Here is a 12,966-nt window from a genome sequence, read left to right as displayed (position 1 = left end):
TGGTCCAGCTGGGACAGGATCTCATATGTTCAGTGTTTGAGTGTTTATTGAGGTGACAAGTCACACGACGTTTTGACTGAACAATAGATTAGCTGCACTTGGAAACCAGCACTAAATCACAGCATTTGAGAGTGCAGTTCATTGCACTCTCTAATAAACACAACACTGCAGCTTGTGCTTCACTCTGCTTTTTGCTTTACAGCTTGCTCTGATACTTTGCATGTGTGTGTGGTACATGGGCACATTTCTGCGTGTATTTGTGTGTGGTATAAAGGTTGATATAGGCCTAATGTGTTACATACTGTAGTTTAAAGGAAGCTTTTTGCAATTAGCATAGGAATAAAGCATCAATAGATGATATCAGAATGTGATATGAATGAACGTTATGTTTAGTGTGTGTGTGTGTGTGTGTATTGAGTTTGTACACATGTGTGCATTGTACATGCAAAGCACATGTGCAACGTTTGTGACTTAGTCCATCTCTGGTTACTCATATTCTCTAATGGGTGTCACTCTCTCCACATGTTCCTTGTTTTTTGGTTTCTCCCCATGATGTCACCACTGCTTCTCCTCCTTCACCTCATTTTCACCTTCTTCCTATTCCTCCTCCTCCTGCTCACTGTTGCTGCTTGGGGCTCAAGCCTCCTAAAAAAAGGCTGGATTATAATCCAGACATCTCCGCTCGCCAGCGCATTGAGGTAATCTCACATTCTGTGTTCCAGTAGTGTTGTTAATCTCACAATTCCTAACCAATCACAGGAACCTAAATCTATATTGTTAAATGTAACATATGATTGCCTAAAATGAGTATAATTTAATGTAGCCCAATTTAGTGTGATTTCATCAACACAAGTATGATGTTGCTCTGTGAAAACGTATAGCTTTGAAATGCTATTCATCTTCTTCCTTGGCATTGTATGAACATGTGCTGGTTATAATATTTCTTGTAAAAATATTGGTTATTATTATAAGATCTAGATTTTTTGATTTAGAGCTCAAAATAGAATTCACTGGAAATCTTTTCCCAACATTATTGTGTGACATTTGCTGTGAAAGCATATCAAACATTCTTTATCAGTAAGACCCATTCCAGTTGATCCATGCCAGATTTTGCAGGGCAACATTTGCCCCCTGAGCTCAGCTCACAACATCCTTTGCTATATCACCTTTGCCATCGTCCTCCAGAACATCCCAAGAGAGAGCAGAAATTTCTCTTCACTGTTTACACTGGTAGGTGTCTTCTCAGGCAGGTGTGCCATGTGGAACCAGCATTCATCGCACCTTATGCTGAGGGAGCTCTTTGAGTGTGGCACAGCAACAACCGCATGCAAGCTGTGCATTGTGAGCTGCTCTGCCTCGAGTCTTTGTTGTTACAGAGCTCACTTTTCTCTTTTGTTGTCTCCCCTATTTCAGACTTCCCTGCACATCGCTCCTGCTGACAAGCCTCCGGAGAGACCTGCGAGGTAACCTCCGTTTCTTTTATTTTCCCCTGCATCACCTCCTTCCCTCCCCCCATCCTCTGAACAGCAGTGGTCCTTGTTGTGATTCAGCACAGAATCAGAACTGCTCTAAATTGCCTCGCTTCTGGTGCAAATAGACTCTCTGTCTGCTATTAAGGATGATTTGCAAGGATAAGTGTTAGTCTTTATTTGCTTTTGTCACTAAAGGCAGGGCACTTTGCATCTCCCTCTCACTAGCTGAGCCAGAATAAATTAACCCACCCAACCTATTGATTCTGCCCTTCACCTCCTATCCTTCCCTCCCCCCCCTCCCCCCTCTCCTTGTCCTACTCCCTTTTCACAAATGGCCTGCTTATTCAGTCGCATTTTCCTCGGTGAACAGAAAGGGCAGAAATAGGATGTGATGAATAGGCCGTGTAATGCATGTTAGTGACAGTGAGTCTGTTTGTTCTCAATAGAAAGCCCATTGGCTTTTTAGACATTTTGAATAAGAGAAGTTAACATAACTCGTTGTCTCATCTTTTCGAGCACAAGAATAATAGCCAGATTTTTTGTAGGATGTACTTAAAAATGCATTAATAGTTCCATGGATGGTAACGTTGTCTCAGTCCATGAATAACCATGGAAACCTTCAGCTAAGTTAAACTTAGAAAATTCCCAGAATTGGGGAAAAAAGGTTTTTGACCATCTGTAGCAATATGTGTATATGAAGTTCATTTGCCTGGAATTAAACTTACAGGTTTAGAAAAGAGTAAAAATGTTTTATACTGTTTTCACAAAGATCACAGAGGTTGATTAGAGATGTGAAGCACTATTCACTTGGTGGTTATTTATTATACTTTGGTCTATACTGTGTTTGTACAATACAGATGATTCAGGAAATTTAGTAAATAGAATGTACTCACAAGACATTTATAGTACCTCAAATTCAATTTGCCATCTGCAAACTGCATCAACCAGTGTATTGCTCTGAAAGCAGTCATCATTGATGTCTGACTGTGTTGCAGTGCTGCCAGCGACTACAGGAAGAGAAGGAAGTCTGAGCCATCCAGTTCCCAAGCGAATGCTCAGTCTCAGAGTAGAGCTGCAACTTCCCCTAAACCAGTGGATGCTTACAGACCCAGTAGTAGCCTAAAGAAGCCTATGATTCGTTCCTCACCATCCTCACCCTCCAGAGCCAAAGGTACACACGCGTACACACATACAACTCCTTTTTACTTGATATTTTTTTCTCTCTGTCTTATGTGTGTACTTTGTTGTCATTTGTTGTGTTTTTCACAATATAATGTCTCTGGTGTGGTCATAAGTTTCCTTGGTTGGTATTGGTGGAAGTCTAAAGAAAAAAAAACATAAAATCACTTATTTCACTTTTTTTTCACCTTCTTTTCTCTTCTTATTCTTATTCCTCTCCCCTGCGCTTACACCTTTTTGCTGGCTTTTTCTGCTTAACATGCTTTCCTCCTTCTTCTCTTTCACCACGCTGCTCTATATTGGACAACTGAAAGGTGGGGACGCATGCAACATGTATTCAAACAGTTTGACCTCCCCAGGTCCTTATCAGCACCCTTATCTGCCCCCTGACCCCTCTGACACTGTCCATTGCCATGAGGATGCCAGCCGGGAAGGTAGCTCCTCTTCCAAGCAGTCTGTCTGTTTTAAAAACAGTTGGCAGACCGAATCCCAGGATCCCGAGACATGGAGCAGTGCGGAGGAAGTACCGCCCTCCACTGGCAAGCTCAAGTCACGCAGCTGTGATGACTTACTCAATGATGGGCATTCTGGCTCAGGCGGGCGCAACGCCACCCGCTCAGAAAGTGCTGGGTCACTGGTTTGTGATGGGAATCCCTCAGGTTCGACTGTATCCACGTCCACTCGCTCATTGCCTCGTCTCCAACGGCGACGGGCTCATGATTCACCAGGCTTTCTCCAGCTCTATCGCAAGATGCACCAGATTGACCGAGCTCAGATCATCCCATCTGAAGTAATACGCTCGGTCCGGGCTCGCATCCTGGAGCTAGAGCGCCAACCTCACCTGCATCGCCATCGCCTCTCTCCTTGGACACCCTCTTGGGGCATGGAGGTGCCACGCGATATGGTGCCAAATCGCATTTCTGAATATGAGCGCCTTATTAAGAAGTCTAAATCCATGCCCAACTTGGGTGACAATGAGATGCCTTCAGGAACTACCACACCAGGTGGGTCCTCATCTCGAGCCAGCAGTGGTGGTGGTGGCACACCCAGTTTTCCAAAACGCCGTTTTTCAATAGAATCTTTACTTGAGGAAGATAACAACGGCAACAGTGGAACAGTACCTCACTCCATGGAACACTTGCATCGACCTCGTAGCCCACCTGAGGGCCAACCTCGTGCTGGACCAGAGCCCGGCCGCGGGAGGTCCTTTCCCGCTCCTCCTGTTCCCCAAGGCCCACAAACCAACCCAGACTTCTCTGACAGTGAACAAGACGCTGTTGCGTCAGACCTCAGTGACTTCATCCAGGTGGAGGGTTCCTCATTTTGCAGTGAGAGTGACTTTGACCATTGCTCGCTAACCTCCTCTGAGAGCTTGTACGGCTCCTCCACCCTCCACCACCACCACCACCTCCGTCATCACCTCCACCATCATCACCACCACCCTGGTCACCAAAGTCTAGGCCAGAGCCAGGGCTACCAACACCGGCACCTCATCAGCACCTGTAAAGGCCGCTGCCCGGCCTCTTATACTCGTTTCACAACCATGCTTCGCCATGAGCGAGAACGAGCACGCCAGGAGCACCAGAGACCTTCACATCAGAGCCGCAGCAGCCATTCCCAAAACCAGAGCTCGCAATCTCAACAAGCGATGTCCAAACTGGCCTTCCTGGTCAGCCCAGTGCCTTTCCGCAGGAAAAAGGGCTCACCACCTACCTCTAGAAGAAGCAGTGGTGCCGGAGATCGAGGTAGCAGACCCAAGTCCAAACAGGCCATTTATGAAGCACTAGATGCAGCCTTGAGAGACATATATGAGCACATTCAATCAGAGAGAGGCCACAGAGGAACTAGGGCACCTGATGATAGCATCCTAAGGAGAATACTGGCCGAACTGCTCCCAAATGTGCCTGAACGAAGCTCCTCTTTGCGGGGGAGGAGGGGGTGTTGGCTCGGCGGTCACTCCTCTACATCTTTATACCCAGATGGGAGCCCAACTGGGTATGCCTCGTATAGAGGGGATCCCTCCACACCACGGTTACAGTCACCACGGCTACAGTCACCAATCAGTGCCTGTTACGGACACCCCTCACACACCTCAAACAATAATGAATATGGAGAGGTGCAGGGCAATGGAAATGGTCTCTGTTATTCAGGTGGAGATAATACACACATCATACCTCAAATATGCACATGTGCATGTTGTCATGTTGCCAGTCATACTTACATATAATTTTTTTTCTACATAAACATACACACATACATGCATACACATTCCAAATATGCATCAACATACATTACCTCAATGTCTGTTCCAGTATCACCTAGGCTCATTTCCCTTTTTCTGTCATTTTTCAGCCGATACATCCATTACTGTGCTTTTTAATATATCTACATCAACATTCAGACCTAAGACCTGTTTACAATAAATTCTCAAGTAAAAACTGGTATTAAAATAATGGCCATTCTTTTGTTCCGTGTTAAGCTAATGTCAGTGAAACTAAACACTAAATGCTGATGTTTCACATTAATGGTCTGCTAGTAACGTAGTGTGGTAGAACAACATGTCTGTCAGAATCAGAGCAACAGAATGTTAAGTAAGACGTGACTTTGCTACCCTCACTGGAAATAGCAAATTAAAACAGGAGCAGTTCAGAAAAAAGGGAGGCTTCTTACAGTACTAAAAAGTGATAAATATATGCTTATAAAACAAGAGATTGTCTCAAATAAAGGCCTGGGTTTCTCCGTAGTTGAGGTAAAGAAATATTTGAGATTTGAGTAGGCTATATTAGTCTGGTTGGTGTGAATGTTCCTCTGTTGTTTTTTCTATTGTTTGTTTGTGTTTTGGTTTTTTTGGTTGTATTATTTGTCTGTTTTGCACATGCATTCATGGAGTCATCATATTATCCCACAATCGTTTATTCCCTCAATCCATTTGCTTGTATGGTTATGTTTGTAAATGGTGTTTTTCGGCTGTCTTCCCCTTGTTTCATGTTTCAGCTATTTTGTAGGATTGCATGTGTAATATTGTGTCTCTATCACAATCTCCTTGTTTTTTCCTATGAAATAGAAATAAAACGCACTTATTTTTGACTCCGAGCTCTCATTCCCTCATTTACCTGTTGGAATGGCGTCATCAGTGTACCATTCGGTACTTCCCGAAAGCACATTGTTGTATTGTGAGCGTGCATGTGTCATTTTGGTTACTGTGGTGTAACCCCCATGACCTTTTCATATGTCTCTGCTAATCACAGACCAGGATGTCTCCAGGTGTTATTCCACAATCGATGGACGCCAAACACCCCAGAGTAGAAGGCCTACTCCTGACAGAGAGGTACAACATTGAAACTAATAATAGTATATTATTATTATTGTTTGTGTAATAATAGCTAGTATTTGTGACACCAATGTGCACTTAAATAGTAGCACTAAATAGTTAATCTTTTTTGTTCTTAAAATTTATTGAGAAATAACACCTACTTTTTTTGTCCTTAGCTTCACAGTACCACATATTTTCTCACAAACTTTAAAGAGCTATATTTTATTTTTGCCTGGTAATGCTTGCCGGCTTTTTGTTCTCTCACTTCCATCTCTTAGGTCTCCCATAAACAGATGACACAACTTATTCTGTTCTCTCTCCTCCATCAGAAACAGCCTGCAAGAGCCATTTATGATTTTAAGGCACAAACAGCTAAGTGAGTACAGTAAATGCACAGTGCAAGCACAAGGAAGAAAAGCTTTAAAGCATGAGTATCTAACTGCATATGAACACATCTACTAATTGCATTCAATGTTATGATGTCAGATTATTTAGCATTTCTTGCATAAAGTTTTGTTTGCTTTCTAAGAAACTTCATTGTCCCATCTAACCACCACACTTGAATGGCTTTAACTGATTTATTTTATGCAGTCTTTGAATATACGCATGAATAAAGCTGATTTCTGCTGCACTCGATTTTATTTCATCTTGCTTCAGTGGCTGACGTTCTGTAGCTGACGCTGCTTACACGAAATTAATTTTGCTGGTTGAATTGGTCAGGTCATGTGCACACCTGTGTGCTGGCACTTTTATGACACGAATGTGTTGCAGGGAGCTGACCTTTAAGAAGGGTGATGCAGTGAACATCATCCGGCAGATAGATAACAACTGGTATGAAGGAGAACACCATGGACATGTTGGGATTTTTCCCATGTCATATGTAGAAGTAAGTGTGCAACTAATAAACTGTATGTGAGTACTTTTGATGTGCACAATTTTATATCTTATATGTAATGACTTCTGTCCCTCTTCAACACACACATTTACAATAAATGCACATGAACAGAAGGTGCCGTCCTCAGAGAAGCAGCAGCCGATTCGTCCTCCTCCGCCAGCACATGTCAGAGAAGTTGGAGAGGCAGTAGCTCGCTACAACTTCAATGCTGATACTAATGTGGAGCTGTCTCTCAGAAAGGTAGCCTGTTTAGTGTGTGTGTGTGTGTGTGTGTGTGTGTGTGTGTGTGCAAATGAAAAGCTGCAACAATGTAATAGGTTTACATTGGTTTATAATTATGAGGTGAAACCTTGTATTTCTTGAGGAACTATACTGTTTTGAGTTTTACTGGACTGGATACCAAATGATACACATTTTATCAAATTATTGAGAAACAAGTAATCATCCAGATGTAGTTAAAACATGAAAATCATCAGTGTCTACAGAAAAAGTAAGCCATGTGACTAATTTGATGATTTTGAACATGCTATGATCACATAAAAAATTCTACACAGTGGCTATAAGAAGTATGAGAACTAGTACTTTGGAGTTCTGTTTATTACAACAGTGCATTAAAAATCGTGTGTATATTTTGTTTGTGTTGCGTGTGTGTAGGGTGAGAGAGTAATTGTGATAAGGCAGGTGGACCAGAACTGGTATGAGGGGAAGATCCCAGATACAACCAAACAGGGAATCTTTCCTGTGTCATACGTTGACATCATCAAGCGCTCCCCGTCCAAGAGCTCCGCCCACCAAATAGACCCACATGGTTACCCTGGTAGCCGGACACCAAGCTCTACACCCATCAAGGTAGGGAATCACTACAACATTGTGACACAACAGAATACAGTTAACTAATGGAATAGACATACACATTTTCTAAGTGGCACTTTGTTAAATTTAAAACAAAAAAGCTGCTTTATAAATTAATTGATTGATTTATATGTTTGGGGTATTTATTAATGCATGTGAACAGTAGTGTTGGTTTTTAACCAGCATCACAAATGTCAACAAACAATTTACATCCTCAAAAAGTAACATGTTATAGTTATTTGGGAATGTATTTAAATAAATACATCATCTGCATAAGGGTGCAAACATAGCTTTTAAGCTCTGTGTTGACATACAACACACACACAAAACCTCCGTGTTACAGTTTTATAAATTACACTGTTCCTTCTTTTTTACTTTACCTACATGGAGCCTTTCAACCATCTACCTCCATCCTCCACTACTCATGACCTCCCCTCCCTTCACCCCTCATTGAGAAGGCCTGAGCTGCAAGCTATCACCAACGAGTGGCTGTCCCTCACATTGGACCCATCAATGTCCACTCCCACTCGTTCCCTCACGACCACACCTGTACCGCCCACACCACCCCCTCTCCCTGCTGACCTTGCACCTTTTCTAAAGGCTCAGGAGCCTAAGGCACTCTCACCTGTGCCATCACAAAGAGGCTCCGCCCTGCCAACCCAGACATTTTCCAGAACTCCTCCTTTTAAAGAAGGGAGACTCACTTTAGGTCACACCCCAGCTGCTCTGCCTTTCTCCCAACCTCCACCTCCTTCTCCACCTCCCCTTCCTCGTTCCTCATTTACCTCGCCACTGCCTGATTCTTCATTTCGATACAACAGTGACAAAGGAATAGTCCAAACTTTACACATTTCTAAGCCAGAGGTTTTATCCTGCACAGTGAAGGAACCAATAAAATCACTAGCGCAATTTCCTCTGCAGCACAAGTCAAACGTGCAAGTACACAAAAGCAGTAAAATCCCTGATGTCAAGCTGCAAGTAAAAGACCCTTACGATGAGCTGTTGTCCATGATTCTGGATAGTGGTACCAGTTCAGCTGACTTTTCAAGATTGTCTGCGGTAGATTCCCCACCAGCTATGCTAGTCAATGAACCCCGGGGCAGGTTTGAGCTAAAAGCAGAAGAATCCCATCAGCCAGCAGAGAAACCCCCAGTTGTCACTCTAGCTAGCGACTCGACAGGCGGTGCTCGGTTAGAGGTGCAGTTTCACAATCCTGTGATGATTGAGCCGCTTTCCATCACTTGGGGAGGGCTTTCAGAAGCTTTGAATGAGCAAACAGTCGAGTCCCAGAGACTACCATCGATGAAAGGAAGGGAATGTACTGAATTGTTCATTGAGGAAGAGGATGATGGTAGAGAAGACAAAGAGGAGGACATAAAAGGTTTTAATGAGAGACTCAGTCCACAGGTAGAGCATGGTGTGAGCTGCATCTATTGAGTTTGGAAACACTACAGGGCCCTGGAATGGAGATGGAGGGATATAAAAAATATATATATATATGAAAAATATACCAGCTTTTGGATTCTCTTATAAAAGTACATGTTACAAGTAATTGTTAGGAACACCTGAGCCTTTTCTACTATGACAAGTCAAAATGTCTGCTGTGAAAAAGCCTGTTGTTGTTGGAATTTATGAGTGTGCTATATAGTGGGTAGATCATCAAATAAATGATGAACAGTAAATGTAGTACACTACATAGTAAACATTGAATGATCTTGAATATAGCCAGTATAAGGATAAAGTATTATATATGTGAGGAGGAGGAGTTTTTCCACATATTATTTGTGTGTTAACAATCAAAAAATATGCATGGATGCTCAAGTAAGAAAATATCACTGTTTGGCAGCATGGTGCTTTTGGCAGCCTTTAGTTCTTTTCTTACACAGTTGTCTGATCATTTAACTTTTGTTGTGACAAAAAAATGCTGTATGTTTTTAAGGATTTATGTTGGAAGTGTTATATTTTTCTTAGACTCAAAGACTCAAAAGTACAACTTAAAAAATCCATGTAAAATAATTTCCTCCATGACCCTTCCGAGGCTCCGTACAATACAGCCATATTTTGAAACTTTAACAGAATTTAATTAAAAGATTTCCTCAGCATTGAGCTTCTGTGATGTTGTGAATTCAGCTTCATAATTGAATTGTGTGTCATTGCCTCCGTAGGCTGATGTGTCTCCTTCCACCCTGATACAGCTTCCTCACCCCAGCCTGCCCTCACCCTCCGTACCACCACCTCTGACCTCCTTACCACCTGCTTCTTCTTCTACTTGTTCTTTCACTCCTTCTTCACCTTCTTTCTCCTGGTCACAACAGCAGGACTCTAACACCATCCCTGCCTCTCCTCTTGTCTCCCTTCGACCCCCATCCCTTCCTCACCTCATGACATCACCGCTACCTCCAGTCTCTCCCTCTCCACCTGTCTTGACACCTCCCGTCCTCTCCTCTCACCCCTCTCCAAACGTCTCCTCACAGCGCTCTGTCTCTCACCCCGCAAGCTCTGCCTACAACTCAGACTCGCCTATTCCCCATCCCGCCTTGTCTCCCCTGAAACCAGCCTCCCCCCCCCTCACCACTCCACGCTCTCCCCCCACTCCTCCAACTGTACCCCATGCAGGATGTAGGTCTCCCAAGGTGAAGGTAAAGCTGGAATGTGGAGATGATGGCATTGATTTAGATCATGTTTGTAATGCCAGGGATTATGACAAGAACTCGTTTGATAATATGCTTTGCTAACTTTTGTGTCATTGACATTAGTGCAGCTGAGACTGTGGTTGAAGTCAACTAATCAATAACAGAAAATCATTGGACAACAATAATCTGATTGGTCATTTAAGCGGGAAAAATGCCAAGACAATATGATTCTTTTTCTCAGTTTTATATCATTGTAAACTCACTATCTTTAGGTTTTAGAATGTTAGTTGGACAAAAGTACAATTTGAAGACGTCACTTTGAGCCCTCGTAAATTGTTTTTTTCACAATTATTTTGTACTCTTTATAGACTTAACGGTTAAAATGTCATTGTCAACAGATTAACAGATATGGAAAATAATCGTTTGTTGCAGCTGTAGCTGAGAATACCTTATCTTTTGTACACTAACATACATTGTACACTATCATGGAAGTAATGATTTATTGACAGCAGAGAACATCCTATAATTAGTGTGTTGATGATGTCGGTTGCACTATGGTGTGTGTGTTTAGGAGGATTTAATTTGGCATCTGCATGCTGATGGATGATGTTTTATAGCATGTGATTAGGCTTTGTGCTTGGTGTGTTAGGCTCATAGTGAAGGCTGCTTACTCGCCTAATGTTCTAAGATTATTGTTGTGTTGCCTCTGGTCTTTCTGCCTGTTAAGCAGGATCCAGTTGTTGGTGGTAAACCTCCTCGTAGCCCCATCTTGTCCCGGAGGTCCTATCTGTCCATTAGAGGTCGAAGGGTAGGGGGGCATGTCTTCATTTAATCATGCTCTGACTGTACTCTTGTCTCTGTGCAGGAAGGAAATCTTCAGAATAACCATATCATTCATAACAGATCAGAAGTTCTAGAGCATGCATACTAAAGTGTGCTGTTTTTTTTGGGGGGGGGGGGTTACATACAGTGTACATTTACACAGTAGTATTTGTGCCGAATCAATTGAAGTGTTTGGTTGGTTTGTCTATTCATGTTTGTTTCCAAAGGAATTGGTCACAGCTGTGGGTATGAAATTATACCTTATTCGTGTAAAGCGACAACACTACACATGTCATTCCGTTCAGCCTCATCAAACCCTAAACAAAAGCCTTAGGAATGCCACATTTTCACTTCCTGTCTGTTTCTGTCTTTCTCACAGCGGTTAGTACAAGATGCACTTCATGGTGGAGGAGACCCGTAAGTGATATTTGTTATTCCACTGAAAAGATAATATCTTTGAGCTAAACTATAGGCTTAGCAATGTATACAGTATGTGTGCAGTAATTATAATCAACAAATACCAAGTGTTAGATTTACTTTAACAGATATTAGAAATGGGTGATCATATTAGACATAACAGCAAAAAATAGCATTACTGCTCAGTAGCATTACTGTAGCATGGGTGTCAGGTCACCATCGTTTTTTCTAACACAGGTACCAGGCTGTGTACAACTACCTGCCTCGCAACGAGGACGAGCTGGAGCTGAAGGAGGGCGACATTGTAGATGTGATGGAGAAGTGCGATGACGGCTGGTTTGTTGGTGAGAGGACAGAATACAGGGTTGTTCTTGTCTATTAGGAACATATTTTAGTTGATGCCTTTTAAAAAAAAAACATTATTTTCATTGTGTTACTGTTCAGCAATACAACAGAGAGCAGGCAAGTGAATAATTCAAGTATAGTGTCTCTTCTATAGACATTGGCACAGCTCCTAAAAATGTAGTCAATAAAAGAATAAACAAATATGTATGAGAATTAATTATTTTACTGTACATCCATGATGTATAACTGGATCAGAACCACTTTGTCACAGTTAATCAAGCGAGAAAACCAAGAGAGGGGACCCAGATGCACCAAACACAGAGGCCGAGCAGGTTCTGTTCTATGATTTTAATAATAAAATTAAAGCTGCAAGCAGCGTTGGGCAGGCCCTTGCACGTGTAGCGCATCAAGGTGTGATGCGGCTGCCTTGCAGATTCTGGAGCTCTGCCGGTGTAACTGTAAATTTGCCACGGGCTTCAGATGCTGCACAAATGTGTTAATCATCACTTCCTGTGTCCCCTTTGTGGCGCTACATAGCACTTCGCACTACGAGTATAACTGAACATGTAGATGTTTTCGGAGCGGGACTCTTCTGAAACATGTAAAGTGTGGTACAGATCTGAGCATGTACAGTCAAGGTACAACAACTTCCTGTGTCATGGCAAATCATCGATATTGGAACCCATGCCACGGCACGCCAGTCCACGAAAACTCACTGTTTGTACAACTTTTAATTGTCAATGGCTTTAGAGTAGACAGGGAAAATCTGAAGTCGGTCGCACTAATTCTCTAGGAGGAGTTCGTTAAAGTACGGAGTGTGTAAAAAAAATCCAAAAATAAAACCGTAAAATTCAAAATGGCGGACTTCCTGTTGGATTTAGGGCATCGCTCCAAGAAGCTTTTTTGTACATCTTGACATGATACATCTGCCACAGAAATTTCATGTACATGTGTTCAAGGCGGGACTCTTCTGAAACATGTAAAGTGTGGTACAGATCTGAGCATGTACAGTAAAGTTACAACAACTTCCTGTGTCAT

The 12,966-nt window shown here is 42.5% G+C and overlaps 1 protein-coding gene across 11 annotated transcripts in view; it reads left to right on the top strand.

Moving 5' to 3' along the window:
• sorbs2a (sorbin and SH3 domain containing 2a) overlaps positions 1-12,966 on the top strand; it is a 69,104-nt gene that overhangs the window by 51,871 nt on the left and 4,267 nt on the right. For 6 of the 11 annotated variants that reach the window (XR_005443638.1, XR_005443634.1, XR_005443639.1 and 3 more), the window contains 12 exons: positions 642-698; positions 1,414-1,463; positions 2,468-2,643; positions 5,900-5,979; positions 6,243-6,340; positions 6,736-6,850; positions 6,971-7,099; positions 7,514-7,708; positions 8,102-9,118; positions 9,877-11,152; positions 11,546-11,583; positions 11,821-11,924. Coding sequence is in view for 3 of the 11 variants with exons in the window: in XM_038713026.1 (XP_038568954.1) it covers positions 642-698; positions 1,414-1,463; positions 2,468-2,643; positions 2,966-4,801; positions 5,900-5,979; positions 6,243-6,340; positions 6,736-6,850; positions 6,971-7,099; positions 7,514-7,708; positions 11,546-11,583; positions 11,821-11,927 (2,881 nt within the window). In the remaining 8 variants the exon portion in view is untranslated. Of the gene's footprint in view, positions 1-641; positions 699-1,413; positions 1,464-2,467; positions 2,644-2,965; positions 4,802-5,899; positions 5,980-6,242; positions 6,341-6,735; positions 6,851-6,970; positions 7,100-7,513; positions 7,709-8,101; positions 9,814-9,876; positions 11,153-11,545; positions 11,584-11,820; positions 11,928-12,966 lie in introns of those variants that run through there. The other 5 variants (XR_005443633.1, XR_005443637.1, XM_038713026.1 and 2 more) reach the window with 5 other exon arrangements.

Source organism: Micropterus salmoides, unplaced genomic scaffold (genome assembly GCF_014851395.1).
Source record: "Micropterus salmoides isolate LMB-PRFRI ecotype aquatic unplaced genomic scaffold, ASM1485139v1 Ms_hic_scaffold_12, whole genome shotgun sequence".
Lineage (NCBI taxonomy): Eukaryota > Metazoa > Chordata > Actinopteri > Centrarchiformes > Centrarchidae > Micropterus > Micropterus salmoides.
This window is presented reverse-complemented; position numbering and strand designations above follow the sequence as displayed.